Here is a 21,805-nt window from a genome sequence, read left to right on the forward strand (position 1 = left end):
GACATAAAAATGCCGCTGTAAGTCACTCTTCTCGACTTCCTCCAGTATTTGGGCGATAAGGTGTTATCTGGTTGTGTAGGGGCCAGTGAGCTCCTTCAGAAATACACAGAAATTGGTAAATATACAAAAAGATCAGGACAACCCAAAGGGGGCTTTTGTTTTTATTAAATACACACCTCAATATAATGCTAAATATAAATGAATAGTGATAGCTACTTCCTACTTCGAGTTCTCTACACAAACTATTGAACTTCACTCAGTGACCTAGGAAACGATCCTCAGTCTGAGACTACCCACTGAAATTAATTGTAGGTTTTTTTGTGCATTTTGTTTTCCCTTCAGACTACATGAGTTATCAATTTATCGCGAAGTATAAACCTCGCAGGTGTGTCGGTGTACCACTCGTCTCACTATCAGTCCACCTGTGCTCTCCTTTCCCCCGAGGCAACAAAAGGACTGCAGTGTGAAGTGCACGTGTGTTATCTTCAAATACACATGTATCATACAGCCTGGTGCACTTTGACATTTAAGGAACTTAAGGATCTTGTAGCATATGTGTGATGAGAAGCATTACACATGTTATTAAAGTCATAGGGCTGGAGGGAAATAAAACATTTGAAATTAAATGTAATATTTTTTATTTTCCTATATGACTTTAATAACAAGTGTAATACTTCTTCTGTTTATTTTTGTACACAGACGAAATGGGAGGAGCTCCAGGTTGAGTAAATATCTTAAACATGTAGTAAATATCTTTAACGTGTAGTAAATATCTTAAACATGTAGTATTTTGTGTTGTATTAATACACAACAGTCTGCTATGTTCTAGTTTTCTGTTCGGTCTCGTTTACCTTCTATCTAGTGGAGGCTCACGATTGGTTGTCACCGCTGTGATTGACGCACTCATTGACCAATCGGCGCTCTCACCGGCTTTTGAGGGGGCGGGGATGGAGAAGCTCGCTGCTGATTGGCTGCGGGGGAGCCGAGTGGGCAAGCCGTGTTAAGTAACTTTTTTTCTTGAGGTCATAGCGTGTGACCCCGTGAGGTTTCTAGTAGTTGCAGCGTTTCCCGGGAGCCGGCAGGCCGCTGTGAGCCTCCGTGGACCTCGTCGCTCCTGATTTGAGCTTCTTCAGCTCCGACGTATCGGTTCAACTTCATTTAAAGAAGTAAAAACAACGAGCATGACGGACACTACGGAGATCCCGGAGATGTTCAGGGCTCTTTTTGAGCTTCCGTTCACCCTCCCGAACTATGACGACCACGGTGAGTGACTGCAACTTGTACTGTACTTGTTGCGTAACCGTATATCTGAGCTGGGCTGCAGGCTGCAGGCTTTAGTCCCAGAGGCCGACAGGGAGTCATTAAAATATATAAGTCATAAAAATATATAAACTAGAACGGGCACTCGGTAGAGCGCATACCTTCGCATATCACAAGATTGGGCATTGAATTATGAACATGTTGGCATTAGGTGCATGCCAATTTGATATAAATTGACCGCGCTATGGTAAAAAGAAGATGTTGACCTTTTCATGACTTTGACCTTTGACCCCATCGATCCCAAAATCTAATCAAATGGTCCCCGGATAATAACCAATCATCCCACCAAATTTCATGCGATTGGTTCAATATTTTTTGACTTATGCGAATAACACGCACGCACGCATACAAATACACTGCGATCAAAACATTACCTTCCGCATTTTCAATGCGAAGGTAATACGTGTTCAGTGCCTCACAGAACTCACCGAATGCAGTGCATATGTATGTTCCCCCTTCTTGTTATATAACCTATTTAAAATAGTGTATTTATTGACCGTAACATATTTATAAACAGTATTTATGATTTAGTGTCTCACTTGCATGAACAATTTATGTTTATTTATTTATTTATATAGTCTCCTTAATATCTAAATAACTGTTAAGGTTGCGAAAGTCAGCCAATAATTATCTCGTTATTTGGCTAATTTCTGGGATGTGTTGATGAAATAAATCAAAATGTTATTACAGACTCAAGGTCCAGATAGTACAACACATAAAATACATATGAAATCACGAGTAAAAAAAACAAAGAACTACGAATGCTTTATAAATAAACAGCTGTACCAGTGTCTCCACAGCTGGGCTGGTAGTAGAACTAAACTTTATGGTTGATTAAACTATAATGATCTCCTTTTTGGAGGCATCAACCCAGCAGATACATTTATACATATGATTTCTTAAAACCGCTTTGAATGTATTAACTCCTGCAGCCACAAACATTTCACTTGCACTATATCTCGATCTCTTCAATAATATTCTCATAGCATCATCATGAGCGACTTGAAGTCTCTCTATATGTGTTCACTTCCTCTAGTCTAAGGACACAAGTCAGTGCCGTGTTGGTTATCTGAGGAGTGAATGAACTCCTTTAATCTGTCCAACAGGATTATTTGTAGGGTTTTGGACAGGATGCTGGCCAAAGCAACGGGCCTGTAATTATCTCCCTACTTTACCAGCTTTGTTCTTAATGACGGGCACGAACAGAACAGACAGCATTGAGTCTGGTAACAAGCCATGAATCATGAAGCCGGGAAAACAAATGGCAAGAAGAGGAGCTCATCTCAGTCGAGCATATTGAAGGTGTTCAGCAGTAATATGGTCTAAACCACTTGCTTTGCCATCAGCTTATTTATAGCTTGGCACGCCTCACGTGACATCATCGTCATTGGCACAATACTCTCAATATCGTCCACTTTATACAAGTCACTCTTGATTCAGTTGAACCAGGTATCATAATGCTGTCGCCATGACTCAGCAATACGGTCTGTTCCTGAAATTCCATCCACAGTGCAGGGCAAAGATGTTCTACGGATGTTAAGAGCTCTCACTTCTTTCCAGAAATGAACAACATTGTTACTTTTCAGCTTCTTGGCCGTGGAGTCGGCCCTCATGCATTCATATCCCCAATGACGTATATACTAGAGGAAGTATTATCAATCGGATGACAGTGGGTCCTATTCTTCTGTTTGATGTTGCTGGCAAGTGTGTGTGTGTGTGTGTGTGTGTGTGTGTGTGTGTGTGTGTGTGTGTGTGTGTGTGTGTGTGTGTGTGTGTGTGTGTGTGTGTGTGTGTGTGTGTGTGTGTGTGTGTGTGTGTGTGTGTGTGTGTGTGTCAGGGCTGGTGGGCTTTGTAGATGTGTGACTGAATCTCTAGATGGCCCTGTTGGCCTTCTCTGGATCACGTTTCCTTCGATTAGAGTCCAGTAATAAGTAACGTCACGCTGGGAGGTATGCTGCTGTTAACGCGTCGTAGGCATCAGAGTCTTCTTTTATTTTTTTATTGTGTTGTTGTCGGAGGAGAACTCAAACATACGACCCGTGTGCATCACATTGCCTCGATTCACATGATCCGTGCATTTAAAGCGTGTGGTAATCAACAACGCTGTGACTCATCAACGCCATGCACAATCTTGGTGACACGTCACTGAATTCATCGTCTTTTTGTGAAAAGTTGATCAGTATATGCATGACAATGCAAATTTCAGAAACATGTATTCACTTGTTATTAACTTTGCGAGACAGGGGAAAGACATTGGGGAGTCACTCATGGACATTTATGGTATGTATATATATATTTATGGTATGTATATATACATACCTTAAATGTCATGATCGAACCCAACGATGACAATTCCTCCTTTTTTAGGTCTTTCTCCAAGAAAATAATGTTTTGGCTGTTCCCAAACATATAATCGGTTTGTTTGTTGCCTCAACTAAAGGAGATTTCTGGCCACAACAAAATAGAAAAAGAAGAAGCCAGTAGTCTGTGATATCAGCTGTATTGGCAGGTTATTAAGGTCAGGGTATTTTTTACATATAATGCATATTTCTGTAGAAGTTTGTGTCCTCGAGCGAGACACTTTACCACCACCCACTGCTCCTCGTGCTTATGTCACATTTGTGATTTGTGTGACAAATAGAAAAAGAGCTTTCTTGTTTTTATGTATTGCCAGAGGATTTAAATGACTTTTTATTGCCATGTTTATTTACATATACAAGAAATGTGTCATGGCGGGTGCGGTGCAACAATAGACAATGACATTAACAACGATTAACACAGTGCAATAATTAAAAATATAAATTAAAGTATGAGGTAAAGTGCACAGACAGGCAGGTTTCAGAAATGTAACAAATGTAAGTGTATTTAAGGTGAAGAGTTATGTTTATTTAAGTGTATTTAAGTGTGTTTAAGTGTATTTAAATGAAGAATTAAGTGATGTGCAGGGGGTTGACCGGAAGGAAATGTCCTGGGGATGACAGAGCCTGTCAGTGGGGCAGCCAATGAGGCAGCGTGGCGCTTCACTACAGGTGATGTGCTGTATAGAAACTGACCTTGAAGACATGGAGATACATTGGGCAGTAAAACACCACTAAAGCCCTCGTGGGCACGATGGTGTGCAGATGTATCCGAGAAAATGGACTGAACAATCCTCATGACAAAGAAGGCCTCGCTGCACCCTGCTTTGAACTATACCTATTGTGTCAAAGAAAACGGGATGTATTACAATTAGAACAATGAGTTTTTTTTTAAACCAAGTGCACTACATCCTGTTTTAAAAAACAAACAAATATTTCCCTTGATAAAAGAAACAAATGGAGGTCGTTTTGAGACTTTTTGTTTTATTCTTTACCCTTGAGTTGCACCCACGAGCTTTGCAACCTTCTCCTCAAGGTGAGGCGCATGTAGAGCTGTACTGTTGCACTTCCTGCCTGCACGTGAGCGACAGAACCAGACCGTCGCTCTATTGGGAGGCTGCAGATATGTGTGTGAGGCCAGCAGCTGCACGTGAGGGGGGGGGGGGCAACAACATGAGCATGTTGTATATGCTCTATGGGAGATGTTTCATGGAGGACATCAATCAGGACATCATAATTCATGCCTACGACGTCGTCGTGTTTGGTTCGCGACACTTTTTTTTGGTTCATTTATTCTGTGTGACGTCGACATCTCAGGTCAACCAATCGGATCTCGGCCAATTGCAAAATAATAACTCCTATTGGCTCCTCGCTCTACGCCCCCACACCCGCCTTCTTTTTTTATTTATTCCCCTAATTAATATTCATAGCGCGCGCGACCCCGGCCCGCCCACCGACACACCGGGTGGACGTGTTCGTGGGAGCAGGTGCGGTTTGTTCCCAACAACAACACGACGTCATTTTCGAGAGCTGCGGTCGACTGTCGGACTTCAAACACATTTGGAGTCTCCTTGACAGGAGGACATTTTAAAAAATATATTTTATTTAATTTGGTAAGTCAGTTATTTTCGCGTAAAATGTCAGGAGAGACGGTCATCACGCTGGAAACGGCCCCGAGTTCATTCCCCGTGGTTTTGAAGAAGATTATGGAAATGCCCCTGCCGAACCTTCTGGACGGCTACGACGGTGAGTGAGTGAGGAAGGAGCTCGAGCTTGCGCGCACACACACATCAAAGAGCGAAGACGCCGCAACAATGTAGCGGACAAGTGGCCGCGACGCTCCTGTCGGCTCGGTTAGACGCCTCCTGAATGGAAACACATATCCGGGTACATCACGTAGTCCTTTCAGTTGAAATTATTTTTTATTTCTTTTTTGTTAAAAACATATCAAGGGAAGTGCAAAATAATGGGCCAGCTGCCATAGTTACAGAAACATTTTACAGCAACGTTAGTGCTCTAATCTGACATGAGCTACATGTCATATGCACTGTTTTCACTGTGGCAATGGACGAAGATTAGCATTTTCTGGGGTTTTAGACTGTTGTACAATACACACCACTACATGGGTCTCATGAGGAGCTGTTAGGAGGACTTTTTGGTCCAATTTACAAGTTTTCGATGAACGAATAAGAACTCTGAGTGTGAATGACAACGCAACTCTGATATTCAGGCCGACTGATGAACTTCAGAAAAAGTTGGGTTGTTTTTGTACTAGATTGCCATTGAGAATATCGTTTTCCATCCGTGGAAAGTCCCGACAGTCGAAAAAAATAGAAGCTCTGAGTGTTGGTGCCCGAGGGACCCGTCTGTGCTGTGTTCCTCTGGAGATGGAAAAACAAACAAGGGTTTGACCTCCATGAGAAATAGACACAGCGGCCTTCTAGGTCACGACGAGCGAGTAAACCAGTTTCTGTGAACGCTGATTGTTCTTTTATCTAAAATGGACATCTTCCCTGTGTTTCCAGACACCGACAAGGAGAAGCTGTGTCTGGGAGGTAGCGGTGACCTCAGCGGAGGAGGGAGCGATGTGTGTCCGTCGGCCGCCCTGACCCCCGCCATCTGGGAGAAAATCATTCCTTATGACGGCAAGAACTTCCACCTGGAGTACATGGACCTGGAGGAGTTCCTCACGGAGAACGGCATCCCCACCACCACCACCTCCACCTCGCCCGACGCCGACTCTCCAAAGAGCGACCGGGAAGGAGGCGCCGTGAAGACGGAGAAACCAAAGGTGCCGGTTTCCAAGCCAGCCGGCGTGGCCCCGCTGGGCCTGCTACCCATTCGGGAATTGGAAAAGTGTGAGGAGGAAGTGGTGATCGTCACCGGGAGCGACGCAGACATTACCTGCGACGTTACCGCAGGTGAGCGGTGGTGACTGGAGGGGTCAAATTGTGTGTTTTACAAGGCATGAAAACGGGTAGTAGCATCACTTTACATGGCGTGATCTGCATAGCAACAATAGAACACTTCACGACAACGTTTATCTGTGAAGGCGGAAATAAATCTCCATATTTAAAATGTTTAAAAAAATAAAATAAAAAAAGCATACTTTCGTGATGCTGGCATGTCATTTTATTAAGCAGCCGTCCAATATATTTCAGTTCTTGCGCTCCTCTTCCTCCGTCTGCTCAGAGGTGACCACGGAAGGTGACGGGGCGACCCCGGAGCCCGTCGACCCCGACGAGATCGAGGTCGACGTCAACTACGAGCCGGACCCCACCGACCTGGTCCTGTCCAGCGTGCCCGGAGGAGAGCTGTTCAACCCTCGCAAGCACAAGTTCTCCGAAGACGAGCTGAAGCCACAGCCGATGATCAAGAAGGCCAAGAAGGTGCTGGTGCCCGAGGAGCAGAAGGTACGCAGAGCTCGGTTTATGGGAAACGCCAATAGGCTGGCTAGTTTTATATTCATTAAATGATAAGATAAGATAAGATATTCCTTTATTAGGATCACAGCAGCGGGTGCACATTAGAGCATTAATACAAATAAAAGATAAAATATATGAGGGTGAGCTAGAACAGAGCTAACTTCTAAAGGTTCATATATATATATATAATTATAGTTGATGCTTCTTCCTTGTCCTCGCAAAACACTTTCTTTGACACACATTTTAACACATTTTCTTACCTTCATTTGAAATTTAAAGATCATTTGTAGGGCTGCAGGTGTCCACTGTCTCTACTTCATGCGTTAACGTTTTGTCCATGCACAGTGATAGTGTTTAAAAATTGTTTGCACGTTTTAAAAGCTCATTTGGATTTAGTTAAATAATGTTTTATTTAAAGAATTGTTTTATTGGCTTTAAATTGAATTTCTGGTACAAGAGCAATAGACACCGTCACCGTGACTCAGCAGTCTTGAGCATTTTTAAGTTGGATGTTTTCCTTCTCAGTCTGCCCGAGAACACGTGTTTTACACACACACACACACACACACACACACACACACACACACACACACACACACAGCTGTCAAACCAGGTCATCCTGGTCCCCCTCTGGTGTCGTGTTTCCTTTTTTTTTTTTACTCGTCTTTCTTTCTCCTCCCCCCTGAACTCTGCAGGATGACCGCTACTGGAACCGGAGGAATAAGAACAACGTGGCCGCCAAGCGGTCCCGCGACGCCCGCCGCTTAAAGGAGAACCAGATCACTGTGCGAGCGGCTTTTCTGGAGCGCGAGAACGCGGCGCTGCGGACCGAGGTCGGCGAGCTGCGGAAGGAGTGCGGCCGCTACCATAGCACGGCGGGTCGCTACGAAGCCAGATTCGGACCGATGTAAGGGGGCGTGGCAAGAGGACTAACTATGGATGCACATCGTAGAAGACGGGTATTGGACCCTTTTTGTTGTTTTGTTTTTCACCTGTTTGGTTCCAAAACCTTATTTTGGGAGCAGATCCTCCTGCAGCGCTGACATGACGGTGTGTGTGTGACTGTTGTGTGTTCGGGTGGAGGTGGAAAGGAAGAGGGCGGGGGATGGGGAGCGATACCCCGACTCACAAAGAAGACCCTCCTGCTGAGCTGGGTTTGAGTAGGCATTCATTTTTTTAGAAAGGAGTCCCAACCCAGACTAGTGTTACACATCAGACGTCATCTATCTACCGAGCCATGTGACCGTGTGAATAATGCTGCCGCTGTTTAATCCCGCCCCCCATCCCCTCCCCCTTTGTCATCCTTGTTCATTTACAAGTGCGCTGCTGGAAGAAGACTAGTAGGAAAGCAGTTTTTTAATTCATTTTTGAGGAATTAATACATCAATTGATGCATGCAAACACTAGAATCGATCAGAGGAAGAAGAGGATGAAGAGGAGGGATTTGACTGCCGTTGCCGTGGAGATGCAATAGCATGTAAAAAGACCTAATATGTATTTTTTCATTTCTCGAGATTTTTCTTTTTTGTTGGGGGGGATTTTATTTACAACCCATGTGAATGAGAGATATTCAAGTGCTTCTTCAGTGACGTGTGTCATGTTCTGTGTGCCTTTTGGCCAAAAGAGATCATTTGTGATTGTTTATTTTGGTAAAAACCGTGGCTTTTAAATTGTGCGAATAACAGATGAAACTTTGGTAGCAATAGTTTAGACTAGAATATTAATTTAAGGTATTCTAGAAACCAGGATGTGCAGGTCGTTTCCACATGTGAATGAAGAGCTGAGCTTTTCTTTGCCCACAGAACACTTTTTAACTGCAGCATTTCCAATCATGTCATGTGACTTCAGCGGCGTCGCAGCCATGTTCACTCGTCTCTCCGCTCATCACCAGAAGCTCAGAGACACAGACTCTGCGCTCGCTGTCGCTCTCGTGCCGTTTTTGTCACAGAGTCTGATCGTTGTAGCCTCAGATTATCACACTAGGTTTAAAAACGTTTTATTTGCGCTGAATGGGCTTTTAGATCGTATCGACAGTTTTAAAGCTTGTGTTGTTGGACATTTATCGACTTTTAGCACCCAACTTTTCTTATGTAGGTGTGAACTGCCTTTTCTTGTGTCGAAGGTGTGAACGCTGGCGCTGTCTGTTGCCAGCAGAGATATATATAATATATATTTTTATATTTAAAATGAACCCTGAGGCCTCAGTAACACTGTATTGTGGTTTTACAGGGGGGCATATTATGTAAGTTATAACACCCTCATATTCTGACAGTCATTTTGTTCTTTGGTTGCTGTACTTTGAACCATACATTAAATATTATGGTATTTTTCTTACACTACAACCAGCAGTAAAGGAGTCTTTATCTTTATTGTACTTCATGCTTTATTTCTGTTAAAGTTAACAGACGAAAGGCAATCTTGAGTAAAACTTAGTCACGTTCATTTTTAGAATTTTACTTCCTGCATCAATGTTTAAAAGTCACATTCTGCATAAGAGCATTTGTACTTTAATAAATGTAATGCTTTCTGCATCTGCCTTCGATCGGGAACGTGACGATTAATAACATTCAGGAAGGTGTCGCCTTCCTTCTGTCTTTGTATTTGTTGTGAGGGCATTTCATGGCATAAGTACGGCTACCTGTTGTCTTGTAATACAGTATAAATAAAGCTTTGTTGAGAGTCTGGAAGTCCATCCATCCATTATCAATACCGCTTCATCCTCATTAGGGTCGCGGGGCGCTAGAGCCGATCCCAGCTGACATAGGGCGAAGGCAGGGGACACCCTGGACAGGCCGCCAGTCCATCTCAGGGAGAGTCTGGAAGTGTTAGAAGTTATTCTCTTAGAGATGTTTCTTTAGGTTTTCAGTGAGGAATTCATTTAAAAAAAGTTCCAAATCTGATGTTAATAAATCCACTCAGGTCTTCAGTGAAGTCTGATATGAACTGAAGGGTTGTGTGCTCAGCCAATATGAATATTGACCACTTTGATGGCATAATTTAGTTTAATAGGTCCACAGCATTGTATTCTGTACCCATGTTCACCCTTGTGTTCTTAATTATGGCGTGTGAATATTTCACACAAGGGGCCAAAAAAACAGCTGTGCTCAAATATAAATGTCATGAATCTGAAACATCTGATACTGAGTGGAGAATCACAGATGACAGATGGTTCTGTCATGTGTGACCAAGTGAGCAGAAAACTGCAAAAGATTTGAAACACTGCCATCTGGTGGAGGGAGTTCATAGGACGTGTAAAAAGTAGGATAAAACTCCTCAGCACTTAACAGAAACAAGATCACTCAGCATCCCAGAAGAAATTTCAACAATCGTATTTATTCTAGCGACCTATTAAACCTCCAATTTTATATTTATTTCCTATTTTTATTCAAGAAATGTGTATTGTATGTTTGTCCACATGATTTAAAAAACTAACAATATATTTTGTGATTATTATCAGAGATAAAATACAAAAGCAATATAAAAACAATAATTAAATGATCCATTTGATGTTTCAAGTTTTTCCATGCATCTTCTAGATATTCTGAGTATTTCAACATTCAAAACAGGAACAAGAGAGAAATACAAAACAGAGTTTTATTGACAAGTCAAAAAAATGTTTCTTCAGGTTTTTAAAGAACATCTGAAAAAGCTGAAAAAACTAAAAACAAGCATCCGGACCGTGGAGAGGTAATGTGCGTCTTCACCTCTTCTTGAAGCCATACTTCTTCCTTTCATAAAAGAGATCCGTTTTAGAGCTGCCCAAATTCACAATCTTAGGACAGCCGTCTCGCTGTAGAAGGAAACAAAGACAGTTTAAGTAATATGTTCATCTCATAGAAGCCAGACTAAGTGTTCCTGATGCAGGTCTCTTTTCAGTGATAACACAGACAAGTGGGCCGCTCACATCTTTCTCCTGGATGGTGCACTCTTTACAGTAGTAGGCATCGGACACTCCCGGCCCTCCGCAGATGACACAACGTCCCTGGTAGGAGCCGTAGTTACACTCGTCACAGATGCGCACCAGAGTGCACGGCCGCACGTAGGAATCACAGATGACGCATTTTCCATCACCTGAGAGGACGGGGGAGAGGGGACAAGACAGGTGAGAGAAGTAATTGAGAAAATAGGTTGCATCAAATTAACTTTAAAAACAATGTTGGGGATAAATGAGTTTGCTAAAAAAAAAACAAGTCTTAAAAGTTGTGCTGCAATTTACTCTCTCATTACCGATTGATTATTTTTTAAATACTTGATAATTCATTTAATCTATAAAAAAACCAAGTCATTGTTGAAACTATACACAACATAAGGATATATCTTTGAACAGCAAACCTGTAACAAAGTACAGTATACTGTGATATTGTGTGCACACTGTGGGACGACTCTAAACCTTCCCATGTAATCAGATATAAAAGATTAAATAACAGTGTACACATTATATTATGTACACTAGTGGTCAAAAGTTTTCGAACACCTCCTTTTTTTAGTTTTTATTGAAATTTAAGCAGTTCAAGTATAGTGAATAACCTGAAATGGTACAAAGGTAAGCGGCAAACTGCCAGAGGTGAAACAAAAAAGTTTAGTTACCAAAAACTGAAATATAATTTTGAAAGTTGATGCTAACAATTCCTCCAGGTGTCTCAAGTTGTGTTGATTACCGTCTGTATCAAAGCCGTGTGGAAACAGACTGTTACTACACCCTCTGAAGCTGTGGACACTGAGCAATGCAGGAAGTCGTATATTGCCGTTATAATGGCAAGAAAAAGGCAATTAAAGGAATGAGACGCCATTATAACCGTTGAATGTGTGACGTTAGGTCTTTACTTAAATTGAGGTGTTCTAAAACTCTTGACCGGTCGTGTCTGCATGTAACATAGCTATACATGTCATTCATTGTCGAGGACTAACGCAACTCTTACAGATGTAAATATTAATATACGAGCTCAAAAGGAAAACACATCACGCTCAATTTGTGGTATTGATCACAGAAGGAAACACTTACATTTCTCGCAAAGTCTCCCGATAGCTGAGGAACAAAAACAAAAGCAGTCAGAGACAGTGAGCACCTTCAGGCTAGCTAGCAGTAGCTTCATATCGTGTTCATACATTAGAGTTAATAGCCTATAACTTCCTCAGTGAGAGTAAAACCCATTATTATACACACTGTAGTCATTACCCGTCAAACTGTAACGTTACTCAGGCTGGCGCCATAACCGCGCGGACGTTTCTAAGCTAACGCCACGGCTAACATTCGTTCAATGAATCCATGCTCTCTCTCGCCGTTAGCATGGCAGCTAACAGTTAGCCCGGGGAAAACGTAAAAGACAGACACCCGGCTGACGATAGATAATAATGTTAACAAACGCGTGAACTTAAATAGTGTCGGACGTACCAACACCGGCTTGTTTCCTGCAAAAGATCAAATCTGGGTGATGTTTAGCCATTGTCGGCTAGCGTAAGGAGAACTTTGCAGGCTGGGTTGAGCGGTGACCTTTGACCCGTAAACGCCGGCCGAGGAGTCGCGTTACCGCCACCTGGCGTCTCCAACAGAAAGGGAAAAAGGAAACGATATCGATTTTGTGGTCTTGCCCCATATTCATCTTTTTGTATTTAAATATAAAAAATATATTCTAATAATGTATTATCATAAAAACTGTGGCTGTGAAGTATTTTTTTTTTACAAATAAAAAGTAATTAAAAAGTGTCCTCGTCCTTTCAGCGTTATAATAAGATAAGATAAGATAAGATATTCCTTTATTAGTCCCTCAGTGGGGAAATTACAGGATCACAGTAGTATAGCTCACTGATAAAACGAATAATAAAATAGAAACAAGTAATATAATAAGCATTAAAAAAGAAAACATCAGTAGAATATAATAAGCATTAAAAAAAATGAGAAGTGAGAAGTGAGTGTCTGGTCAATAATATAGTAACGCTTGCAAGGGTGACATTTAATGTTATATTAATTTTTGTTGTTAAATGTATAAAATAAAACATTAAATGGTGAAGGATAAATCTCAGTTTGGATTAAATGTATTTAACAATACTACAATAATACCGTAAACAATTTGTCCTTCAAGGACCTGCGAGACCGCGGCGCTTTAAAAAGCCGTGACGTCACCACCGTCTGACACAGTCAATTAACAAAATGACCACGTACTGTCTCACTGCCGCCCGGCTCCAGGTGAGAGACGAACATTTCCTAATGTTACCATATTTAAAAATAACAGTGAAGCATGTCATGTACTATTTTGCACTTAATACGATTATTATAGTGAAAAACGGACGTTTTAAAGTTCCCAGAGGGGTCGCTGAGGATAAATTGGCTGTTAAACGGTTGGCCAGGTCACCCTGTCCTGACTGCTGGACGCATCCAGTGGGAGACAACCGGCGTGTCTGGTTTAAAATACACAGACAATGCCTCTGTTTACCAGACACTCACTTCTCATGTTTTAATCAGCCCTTGAATACACACATCTAGGTATTATAATATTATTATAAGGTTATGTATAAGGGGAGGTTGGGGTATAACAGCAAGGTGAACCACAAGGGGAGAGCTCCCAGCACTTTATTATTTTTAAAAGATATTCCTTCAAGATAAACTAGTTAATTCAGTCTATTGTAAAGTAAACTGGGTGGTTTTCTCTAATATCTCCAATATCAACAGTGTGTTGTCAAGATGTTTTCATCTGACATAATAATAATAATAATAATAATAATAACAAACTCTTAATATCTAAACCCAAAGTGAGATCTAATTCAGGTCTGTATTGAGCTTGCAGGGATGTAAAAGAAAAATTACTTTAATGGTCATAAAATCTGTGCATTTCATCTCTTAAAAATACCTCATTAGTTATACGCCACTAAAGAGTACTATATTGCCCATCTTGAGTTTGATTATTATCGATGTCTGAAGCCTCAATTAGAATTTCAAATGAACAATAACTCTGGAATTGGCCTCCTTAATGGATTGATGACTAGAAACTTGATACAGCTGCTCACTTCGTTTCAGTTCCTTTTACTAATTGGCCGCTAATCTTTAACACGCATCATTAAAGTCCTTCAGTTGTATGACAGTTTGTTCTTGTGTGTGTCTTCTCTGATAACTTTATTATATGAGATATTTAAAGTTATTTAAGAACAGTTTCTTCCTGCAGATTGTAAATCCGTCTTCCACAGTCAATCGACATCCACGGCTCCCACCATAAATATGAATGTTACTGTTTCTACTGCCCAGAGGCCTACATATCACCTGTCAAAGAATCCCACATGCTCAATAAACAGTATATAAACATCTTCATATGGACAAACTCACCCAGCCCATGTTTATCCATCTGATGCTCATTTCTTTCACCCTGATATCTGACATTGGAGAGCGGATCGGACAACAGCCTTTGCATTCAAAGCCGTTGAAGTAATTTTTTCCCGTATCGATATGATTCTAGGCGCAACATTTTTTTTCCGTTTTGCTCTATTTCAAGAAAGTGAAATGTATACAAAAGTCTTTCCGGGGTGAGGGATGATCTGTTTGTTTAACATCCCGTTCTGGCAGTGTGTCTGTTTGCGTCTGCAGCTCTGTGATCACTTGTGTGTTTTGGTACCTTGTGGTCTCCAGCTGGCTCTGGGCCATGGCGTGCGGCGCCTGCACGTGTCGGCGGCCTACAGAGCCACAGCCCACGTGTCCATGAGCCGCTTCGAGCCCACGTCCTTCGTCAACTCCGAGAGGCTCCGGTCCAATATTGACATTGTGCGCAAAAGGTCAGCGTCCTCCTAATCTCGTCTGTTTGCTGTGGCTCACATCGCCGTGTCTGCTTTGTCTGTCGGAGCGAGGTATCGTGCCACAGTTTTCCATCTTCAGTTTAACTTGTTTTCTTCTTTAGTTTAAAAAAATGTTGAAGCTGTATTCTCATCACCTGACCTGTTCCTCCTGAATCTTCATCCTAACGTTGCAGGATACTACTACAAATAAAATGCTGTTTTTTAATTCTTCCCGTCCAGGCTCGACCGGCCGCTCACCTTGTCGGAGAAGATCGTGTACGGCCACCTCGACGACCCCCACGCGCAGGAGATCGACCGCGGGCGCACTTACCTGCGGCTGCGGCCCGACCGCGTGGCCATGCAGGACGCCACGGCCCAGATGGCGATGCTCCAGTTCATCAGCAGCGGCCTGCCGAACGTGGCCGTGCCCTCCACCATTCACTGCGACCACTTGATCGAGGCCAAGACCGGAGGAGTGACGGATCTGGCCAGAGCGAAGGTGAGCGATCGGATTTGTTCGGTAATGTCTCAAAGGGAGCGCTTGTTGACCTGCGTTTTCATCCTGGGACAGGGGTCGGGAACCTATGGCTCTTCCGGTGGCGGCATATCATATATGGCTCTTCCGGTTGAAAAAAAAAAATCTCCGCCCGCCCCCCTGTAATTTTCTCTATAGCGCCAGATTACAGCAGAAGTAATTTAAGGTCCTTTTCTTAAAGACGTCTTTGTTCTTTTATTAAACTAATCGTCTGTTATTGATCGTCTCTAACCAGCAGCATGTCATTTACGTCTCGACGTGTCGCGTTAACACTTTTCGTCTCGCGCGCCACAGAGTTCCGATGCCGGCGCTCTGCGCGCATCAGGGCAAAGAATGCGGCACCAGAAGTCTCATTAAAAGCAAGACATCTTTAATTTATTATACGTTAAAAATACTACATGGCTCTCAATGAAATATATTTGGCTTTTATGGCTCTCCCATCAAAAAGGTTCCTGACCCCTGTCCTAGGAGGTCAACCACGAGGTCTACAACTTCCTGTCCACCGCCGGGGCCAAATATGGAGTTGGCTTCTGGAATCCAGGCTCTGGAATCATCCATCAGGTATCGCCACTGGAGTGCGCATGCAGTGCCTGGCGATGACAACTCGCTACTGCAAATGCAGCTTAGCTAACGCACCAGATTTTGCTCCAAAAACAGATCATCCTCGAGAATTAGGCCGACCCCGGAGTGATGCTCGTCGGCTCAGATTCCCACACGCCGAACGGCGGCGGGCTCGGTTCCATCTGCATCGGCGTCGGAGGAGCGGACGCCGTGGACGTCATGGCGGGAATCGCCTGGGAGCTCAAGTGCCCCGAGGTTAGCGGGATGCAATACCTGCTGGCTTTGAGTTTACCATCGCATCCTTCCCGTGTTTTCTTGTCTCAGCCGTAGCGGAACTTTCTCGCCACAATTAATTTCACAATTTTCGTCCTTTAAATTTTTTTTTTTTAAAAAGGTGATCGGTGTGAAGCTGACCGGTTGCCTCTCAGGCTGGACGTCTCCTAAGGACGTCATCTTGAAGGTGGCTGGCATCCTGACGGTGAAGGGCGGCACCGGAGCCATTGTCGAATACCACGGGCCCGGAGTCGACTCCATTTCCTGCACTGGTCTGTCTAAAAAAAAGTCACGCTGAAGAAGAAGAGGATTAGGATTTTTTTCCCCACGCTGCATCTCCGGGTCCATCTGTTGTTCGGGTAGCAATGGCCCTATGGATGTAAAGGAAACGCACCATTAGTGTATTTACTCGTTTTCTTGTGGTCAACCTGTTTCCCCCCCTAGTGGCCATGATGAGTAACTGTTGTGTCTACAGCAGCTACATCAACTATCTGGTTTACAGTTTTGAAAGAGGCGCCGAGTTGACGGCTGGTTTTTTCGGCATTATTGGAACTGAAATAAGTCGGGTACGTGTGAGTGGATCCAACATAACGGTAAATAAACTAAAGCGGTGTAACTTGAACACCACATGTACTGGACATCTAACGGGAGCATTAATGATCACAGATGGACAGAAACATGATGTGAATGTTACAGTATGTATGTAATATGCTTGAAGTGTGTGTGTGTGTGTGTGTGTGTGTGTGAATGAATGAATATACAGTGGACAGCCCTCTTCTTCCCTGACGCCATCACCTCCTTAAACTGTGGCAGCTCATGAGAACCCCAGATGGGTTTTGGTACTCTGGATGAAACTAACCGAAACTTCAACGTGGGGACTGACAACCAGGATGTGTTTGTGTATTTATGATTATATTTTATTCCCTGGAATGCATGGAGAGGTTCTTCACATGAAGGCTGGAACCTCTGACCGACTATGTGAAGTGTTTTTAGTTGTTGTCTTTCTCCAAGATTATTTTTTTCTGTTTTACAGAAATGCCAATCGGTTAAAAAAATTATAAAAACAATCACAGATCTGATTTATTTAAGTTTGTCGCAGTCTGCCTGGGGTTATTTGTAGAGACATACAGTTATGTTAAATAATCGTATCATTAAGTAATGCACAAAGTCACTCAGATAATCCTGAATAATGAACAACGCTTTACATCTGGTGGTGATTTTAAGGTTATTTGTGGATTTATTGATCTTTAAATGTTTGAATATGAATCGATTCAAAGATGAAATCCTTCAAGAGGTCGCTTTGCATCTACTCCCATCCTCTTCTGTGAGGACTTTTCTTCATCTCCTCTCTCCCTGACATGTTGTGCTGCAGCGCCCTCTAGCGGCGGAGGTCTGCTACGACGAATCGGGACCATGATGAGAAACGAGGGATGAGAACGACGAGCTCAACAGTTCTTTTGATCCTCAAATAGTTGAAAAACTGGGACTGAAGGCAAAATAAGAAAAACAAATTCAGAAGAGGAAAAAGCATAAAACATAAACGGTGACAGTTCAAAAAGTATAAAAGATATGACTAATACTAGTTAATGGTTGAAGATGTTGTCAAAGTTTAAGTAGCTGAACGTAGAACATTTAGGCTTTTTGATGTTTAAGAAGTTGAAGATGTTCTCCATAGGATCCCATTCAAAATACAAATCATAAAAAGCTTAATAGTTCAAAAAGTTTAAAAGTTAGAAATATGAAAAGTCAAAACACCCTTTTGCTGAAAGAGAACATTTTAATAGTCAGTTTCTGTAGCTAAAAGTATATTGAAGTCTTAATAAATATAATAATATTCTTAAGGATGTGCTGTAGCATTCAAACTAATAGTTGGGTTTAAAAAATATTTTTAAAAACACTATATAAATCAACAGTTTAAAAAAAATGGGAAAGAGAGAGAGAGAGAGAGACATTGAGAATGCAGCACACAATAAGTAAATCCAATGAAGTCCACTCAGCATTGATCTGTCTCAGTGCTCACATTAGGAAACGTTCCCATCCACCGCGAGGAGAACAAAGAGTCCACTGAGCCGCCCCGGCTCCACTGCCCTCTTTCCATCCGCGCGCGCGCTGCATCCACACCGAGGTCCCCGGACGTCTCCACATGACGCGCGCGTGCTTTTCACCGGATGTAATAGTCGTCTGGCCGGCTTTAAGGTAAGTGGTCGGGGGGTTCAGTGTGTGACTTTCAGCGTGGAGGACGTCCGAGTCTCTTCATCCTCCACGCCGGGCATCGTGCTCAAAATCCAGGGTGGAGGTGAGCCGCCGCCCCTTTCTTCAGTGCGTTCCAGCCCATATTGATGTGTTTATGTCGGGGCGCATGTTGGCATCACCGGAGCATCACTGGAGCATCACTGGATTATCACCGGATTATCACCTTCTTGTCTCGAGCTGCCACCATGAGGAGAATGTTCTGGAAACGACCTGAAGGGCTTTTATTTTGTCGTGAATTATTTAGCATCCGCCAGCCTCACTTTGCTTTAATTATACACCATACATCAGGAAATATACGGCTAATATGGAGTTTAAGGAGTTTGTTTGTGTGTGTGTGTGTTGTGTGTGTGTGTGTGTGTGTGTGTGTGTGTGTGTTGACGTGACTCCCATGCCGATGCAGAGGAGTACAGGCAGCCACAGTGGAGCTGCTTTTAGCCTTTTGTTTGTCTTTTCAAAGCTCCTCTCTCTCTCTTCCGTTCCCCCATCCGGTCTGACCTCCTTTCTTTCTTTCTTTCTTTCTTTCCCACCCTCACGATTAGATGTTTAAAAAACAACTAATCCGACTCACGAGATAAATCCTTCAGCCCGGACACTCGAAGGCTCTCGTAAAAATGGCCAATGGAATGAATTATTCAGTCTTCATATTTATGCCTCATCATCCAGTCATGATGCCAGCACCATGACAGATGTGTGTGTGTGTGTGTGTGTAGCCAACATGACAGGAGGATAACAACCATACTCATCACTCCTCTAAATGATCTATTCCTCCTTTAAACTCATATCTAATCTTCTGTTTTGATTCTTTTGATTTATGGATAACATGTTTTTTTTCTTTCCAAAAACACTGAAATAGTCACGTGATCTTTTCAAGTAGACTTTGTTTCATTAAAGTTAAAACTTAATGATAAGTTAGTACGCTTACTGCTTATTTAAATGGTTTCGGCAGAACATTAAGAAAGAATAGAAAATATATAAACGCTACCTCACAGAACTATAAGGACTGCAGTATATGTATGAAAACCATTCGTTATCAATCCTATGTCCAATACTTGAGTTTCTATATTCCCATATGTTTAGTTTACTAGGAGCAGGTGACGTGGCGACAATAGATCCGCCCTCAAACGGAGATAATTTTAAAAAACAAGACATGATAAAAAAGCCTCGGCAGTAAAATGTTAAACATTAAAAACACAGCGGCCCAAAAGCTTCTGATGATGCAACAAGAGGAAGAAAAACATGTGAAGAGCTCCATCGATTTACATTAGAGGGACCTGAACACACACACACACACACACACTCACACTCACACTCACACTCACACACACACACACACACAGCCTGGCGCTCATTTCTCTCATGGCGGCTTCTTCTCCTTTTTTCTTCTTCTTTTTCTTCTCCTTTTTCTTATTCTTATACTTCTTCTTCTTCTTCTTCTTTCAGGGCAGTTTAGGATTTTTACACCTCTGATGATAAATAAAATCCTCCTTTCCTTTCCTCCCTATAGCACCTTGTATCGTGACTCCGCCTCCACGCCCTCCTGCCATGCCGGAGGTGTAGCCCTCCTTCCTCTTCGTCCTCTGTGAGACCTACAAAATAAAAACAAATAAACCCCCCAACCTGTAACCAGGATGTCCGACCCCGCTGCCTCTTCGCCGGCGGCGGCCCCCGCGCCGCCCCCCGCCTCCCCCCGGACCCCCCTGCAGCTCTCCTTCCCCTTCCTGAGGGAGGGCAGCCGGGTGTGGGAGAGGAAGCCTCCGCAGGCCGGCCGGCTGCCCAGCCCGCTGCCCACCAAGCGCACACGCACATACTCAGCGTGAGTATGCAAGACAACACGTCGCTGTCCCTTTAAGAAGATATAAAAAGCTTAAAGCTTCCAGTGATGATGGCGTTCCTCTCTCTCTCTCCCTCTGAATCCACCGGTGTCTCTCTCTCTCTTTCTTTCTCTGCAGGACAGTGCGAGCCAAATCGGGTCCGGTGTTTAAAGGTCTGTGTAAGAACTTCTCCAGGTCTCAGGGTCACGGGTTCATCCGGCCGTCCCACGGAGGAGAGGACATCTTCGTCCACATCTCTGAGTGAGTCGTCGTCTGACTATAACAAGTGGACCTTCTACTCGTAGATCTCTGAATAATCAAGTTGCATTATGGGAGATGTAGTAGACCATTTGTGTGTCTTTCCAGCATCGATGGAGAGTACGTGCCGATGGAAGGGGACGAGGTCACGTACAAGGTGTGCCCCATCCCCCCCAAGAACCAGAAGATCCAGGCTGTGGAGGTGGTGCTCACTCACCTGAACCCGGTCAGCAAGCACGAGACCTGGTCCGGTCAGACCGTCAGCTCCTGGACCTTCAGCTCCTAGACCTTCAGCTCCTGGACCTTCAGCTCCTAGACCTTCAGCTCCTAGACCTTCAGCTCCTAGACCTTCAGCTCCTAGACCTTCAGCTCCTGGACCTTCAGCCCCTAGACCGTCAGCTCCTAGACCGTCAGCTCCTAGACCTTCAGCTCCTAGACCTTCAGCCACTAGACCTTCAGCTCCTAGACCTTCAGCTCCTAGACCTTCAGCCCCTAGACCTTCAGCTCCTAGACCTTCAGCCCCTAGACCTTCAGCTCCTAGACCTTCAGCTCCTAGACCTTCAGCTCCTGGACCTTCAGCCCCTAGACCTTCAGCTCCTAGACCTTCAGCCACTAGACCTTCAGCTCCTAGACCTTCAGCCCCTAGACCTTCAGCTCCTAGACCTTCAGCTCCTAGACCGTCAGCTCCTAGACCTTCAGCCCCTAGACCTTCAGCTCCTAGACCTTCAGCCACTAGACCTTCAGCTCCTAGACCTTCAGCTCCTAGACCTTCAGCTCCTAGACCTTCAGCTCCTGGACCTTCAGCCCCTAGACCTTCAGCTCCTAGACCTTCAGCTCCTAGACCGTCAGCTCCTAGACCTTCAGCCCCTAGACCTTCAGCTCCTAGACCTTCAGCCACTAGACCTTCAGCTCCTAGACCTTCAGCTCCTAGACCTTCAGCTCCTAGACCTTCAGCTCCCAGACCTTCAGCTCCCGGACCTTCAGCCCCTAGACCTTCAGCTCCTAGACCTTCAGCCACTAGACCTTCAGCTCCTAGACCTTCAGCTCCTGGACCTTCAGCCCCTAGACCTTCAGCTCCTAGACCTTCAGCCACTAGACCTTCAGCTCCTAGACCTTCAGCTCCTAGACCTTCAGCCCCTAGACCTTCAGCTCCTAGACCTTCAGCTCCTAGACCGTCAGCTCCTAGACCTTCAGCCCCTAGACCTTCAGCTCCTAGACCTTCAGCCACTAGACCTTCAGCCCCTAGACCTTCAG

The 21,805-nt window shown here is 43.7% G+C and overlaps 4 protein-coding genes and 1 long non-coding RNA gene across 7 annotated transcripts; 3 read left to right on the top strand and 2 right to left on the bottom strand.

Annotated features, from left to right (window-relative positions):
- The first annotated feature begins 1,074 nt into the window (after positions 1-1,074).
- On the top strand, positions 1,075-9,784 carry tefa (TEF transcription factor, PAR bZIP family member a). Of its 2 annotated transcripts, none has more exons than XM_056430326.1 (4): positions 1,075-1,263; positions 6,203-6,598; positions 6,870-7,090; positions 7,798-9,784. In XM_056430326.1, the coding sequence occupies exons 1-4, from the start codon at positions 1,182-1,184 to the stop codon at positions 8,011-8,013; spliced, it is 915 nt and encodes a 304-aa protein (XP_056286301.1). In that variant the 5' UTR covers positions 1,075-1,181; the 3' UTR covers positions 8,014-9,784. The 2 variants fall into 2 exon arrangements, with proteins under 2 accessions (XP_056286301.1, XP_056286300.1); XM_056430325.1 differs by lacking the exon at positions 1,075-1,263 and adding an exon at positions 5,149-5,423.
- Positions 9,785-10,678: 894 nt separating this feature from the next.
- Positions 10,679-12,607, bottom strand: phf5a (PHD finger protein 5A). Its single transcript, XM_056430327.1, has 4 exons — positions 12,495-12,607; positions 12,105-12,128; positions 11,007-11,173; positions 10,679-10,892 (listed from the first exon to the last, which is right to left on the bottom strand). The coding sequence occupies exons 1-4, from the start codon at positions 12,544-12,546 to the stop codon at positions 10,803-10,805; spliced, it is 333 nt and encodes a 110-aa protein (XP_056286302.1). The 5' UTR covers positions 12,547-12,607; the 3' UTR covers positions 10,679-10,802.
- A 1,034-nt stretch (positions 12,608-13,641) lies between these two features.
- aco2 (aconitase 2, mitochondrial) lies at positions 13,642-17,349 on the top strand. The gene is given in 5 exon segments (XM_056430532.1): positions 13,642-14,860; positions 15,101-15,359; positions 15,864-15,956; positions 16,053-16,211; positions 16,351-17,349. Coding segments are annotated over 5 exon segments (927 nt in total). The 5' UTR covers positions 13,642-14,621; the 3' UTR covers positions 16,528-17,349.
- Positions 17,350-17,442: 93 nt separating this feature from the next.
- Positions 17,443-18,337, bottom strand: LOC130204046 (uncharacterized). Its single transcript, XR_008833550.1, has 2 exons — positions 18,250-18,337; positions 17,443-17,715 (listed from the first exon to the last, which is right to left on the bottom strand). It is a non-coding gene; the product is annotated as an uncharacterized LOC130204046 (long non-coding RNA).
- On the top strand, positions 18,292-20,934 carry csdc2a (cold shock domain containing C2, RNA binding a). Of its 2 annotated transcripts, none has more exons than XM_056430534.1 (4): positions 18,292-18,425; positions 19,987-20,295; positions 20,432-20,554; positions 20,660-20,934. In XM_056430534.1, the coding sequence occupies exons 2-4, from the start codon at positions 20,111-20,113 to the stop codon at positions 20,835-20,837; spliced, it is 486 nt and encodes a 161-aa protein (XP_056286509.1). In that variant the 5' UTR covers positions 18,292-18,425; positions 19,987-20,110; the 3' UTR covers positions 20,838-20,934. The 2 variants fall into 2 exon arrangements, with proteins under 2 accessions (XP_056286509.1, XP_056286508.1); XM_056430533.1 differs by having other exon boundaries at positions 18,300-18,525.
- Positions 20,935-21,805: the final 871 nt, after the last annotated feature.

The sequence above is a fragment of the Pseudoliparis swirei genome, chromosome 13, assembly GCF_029220125.1.
Source record: "Pseudoliparis swirei isolate HS2019 ecotype Mariana Trench chromosome 13, NWPU_hadal_v1, whole genome shotgun sequence".
In the NCBI taxonomy this organism is placed as follows: Eukaryota; Metazoa; Chordata; class Actinopteri; order Perciformes; family Liparidae; genus Pseudoliparis; species Pseudoliparis swirei.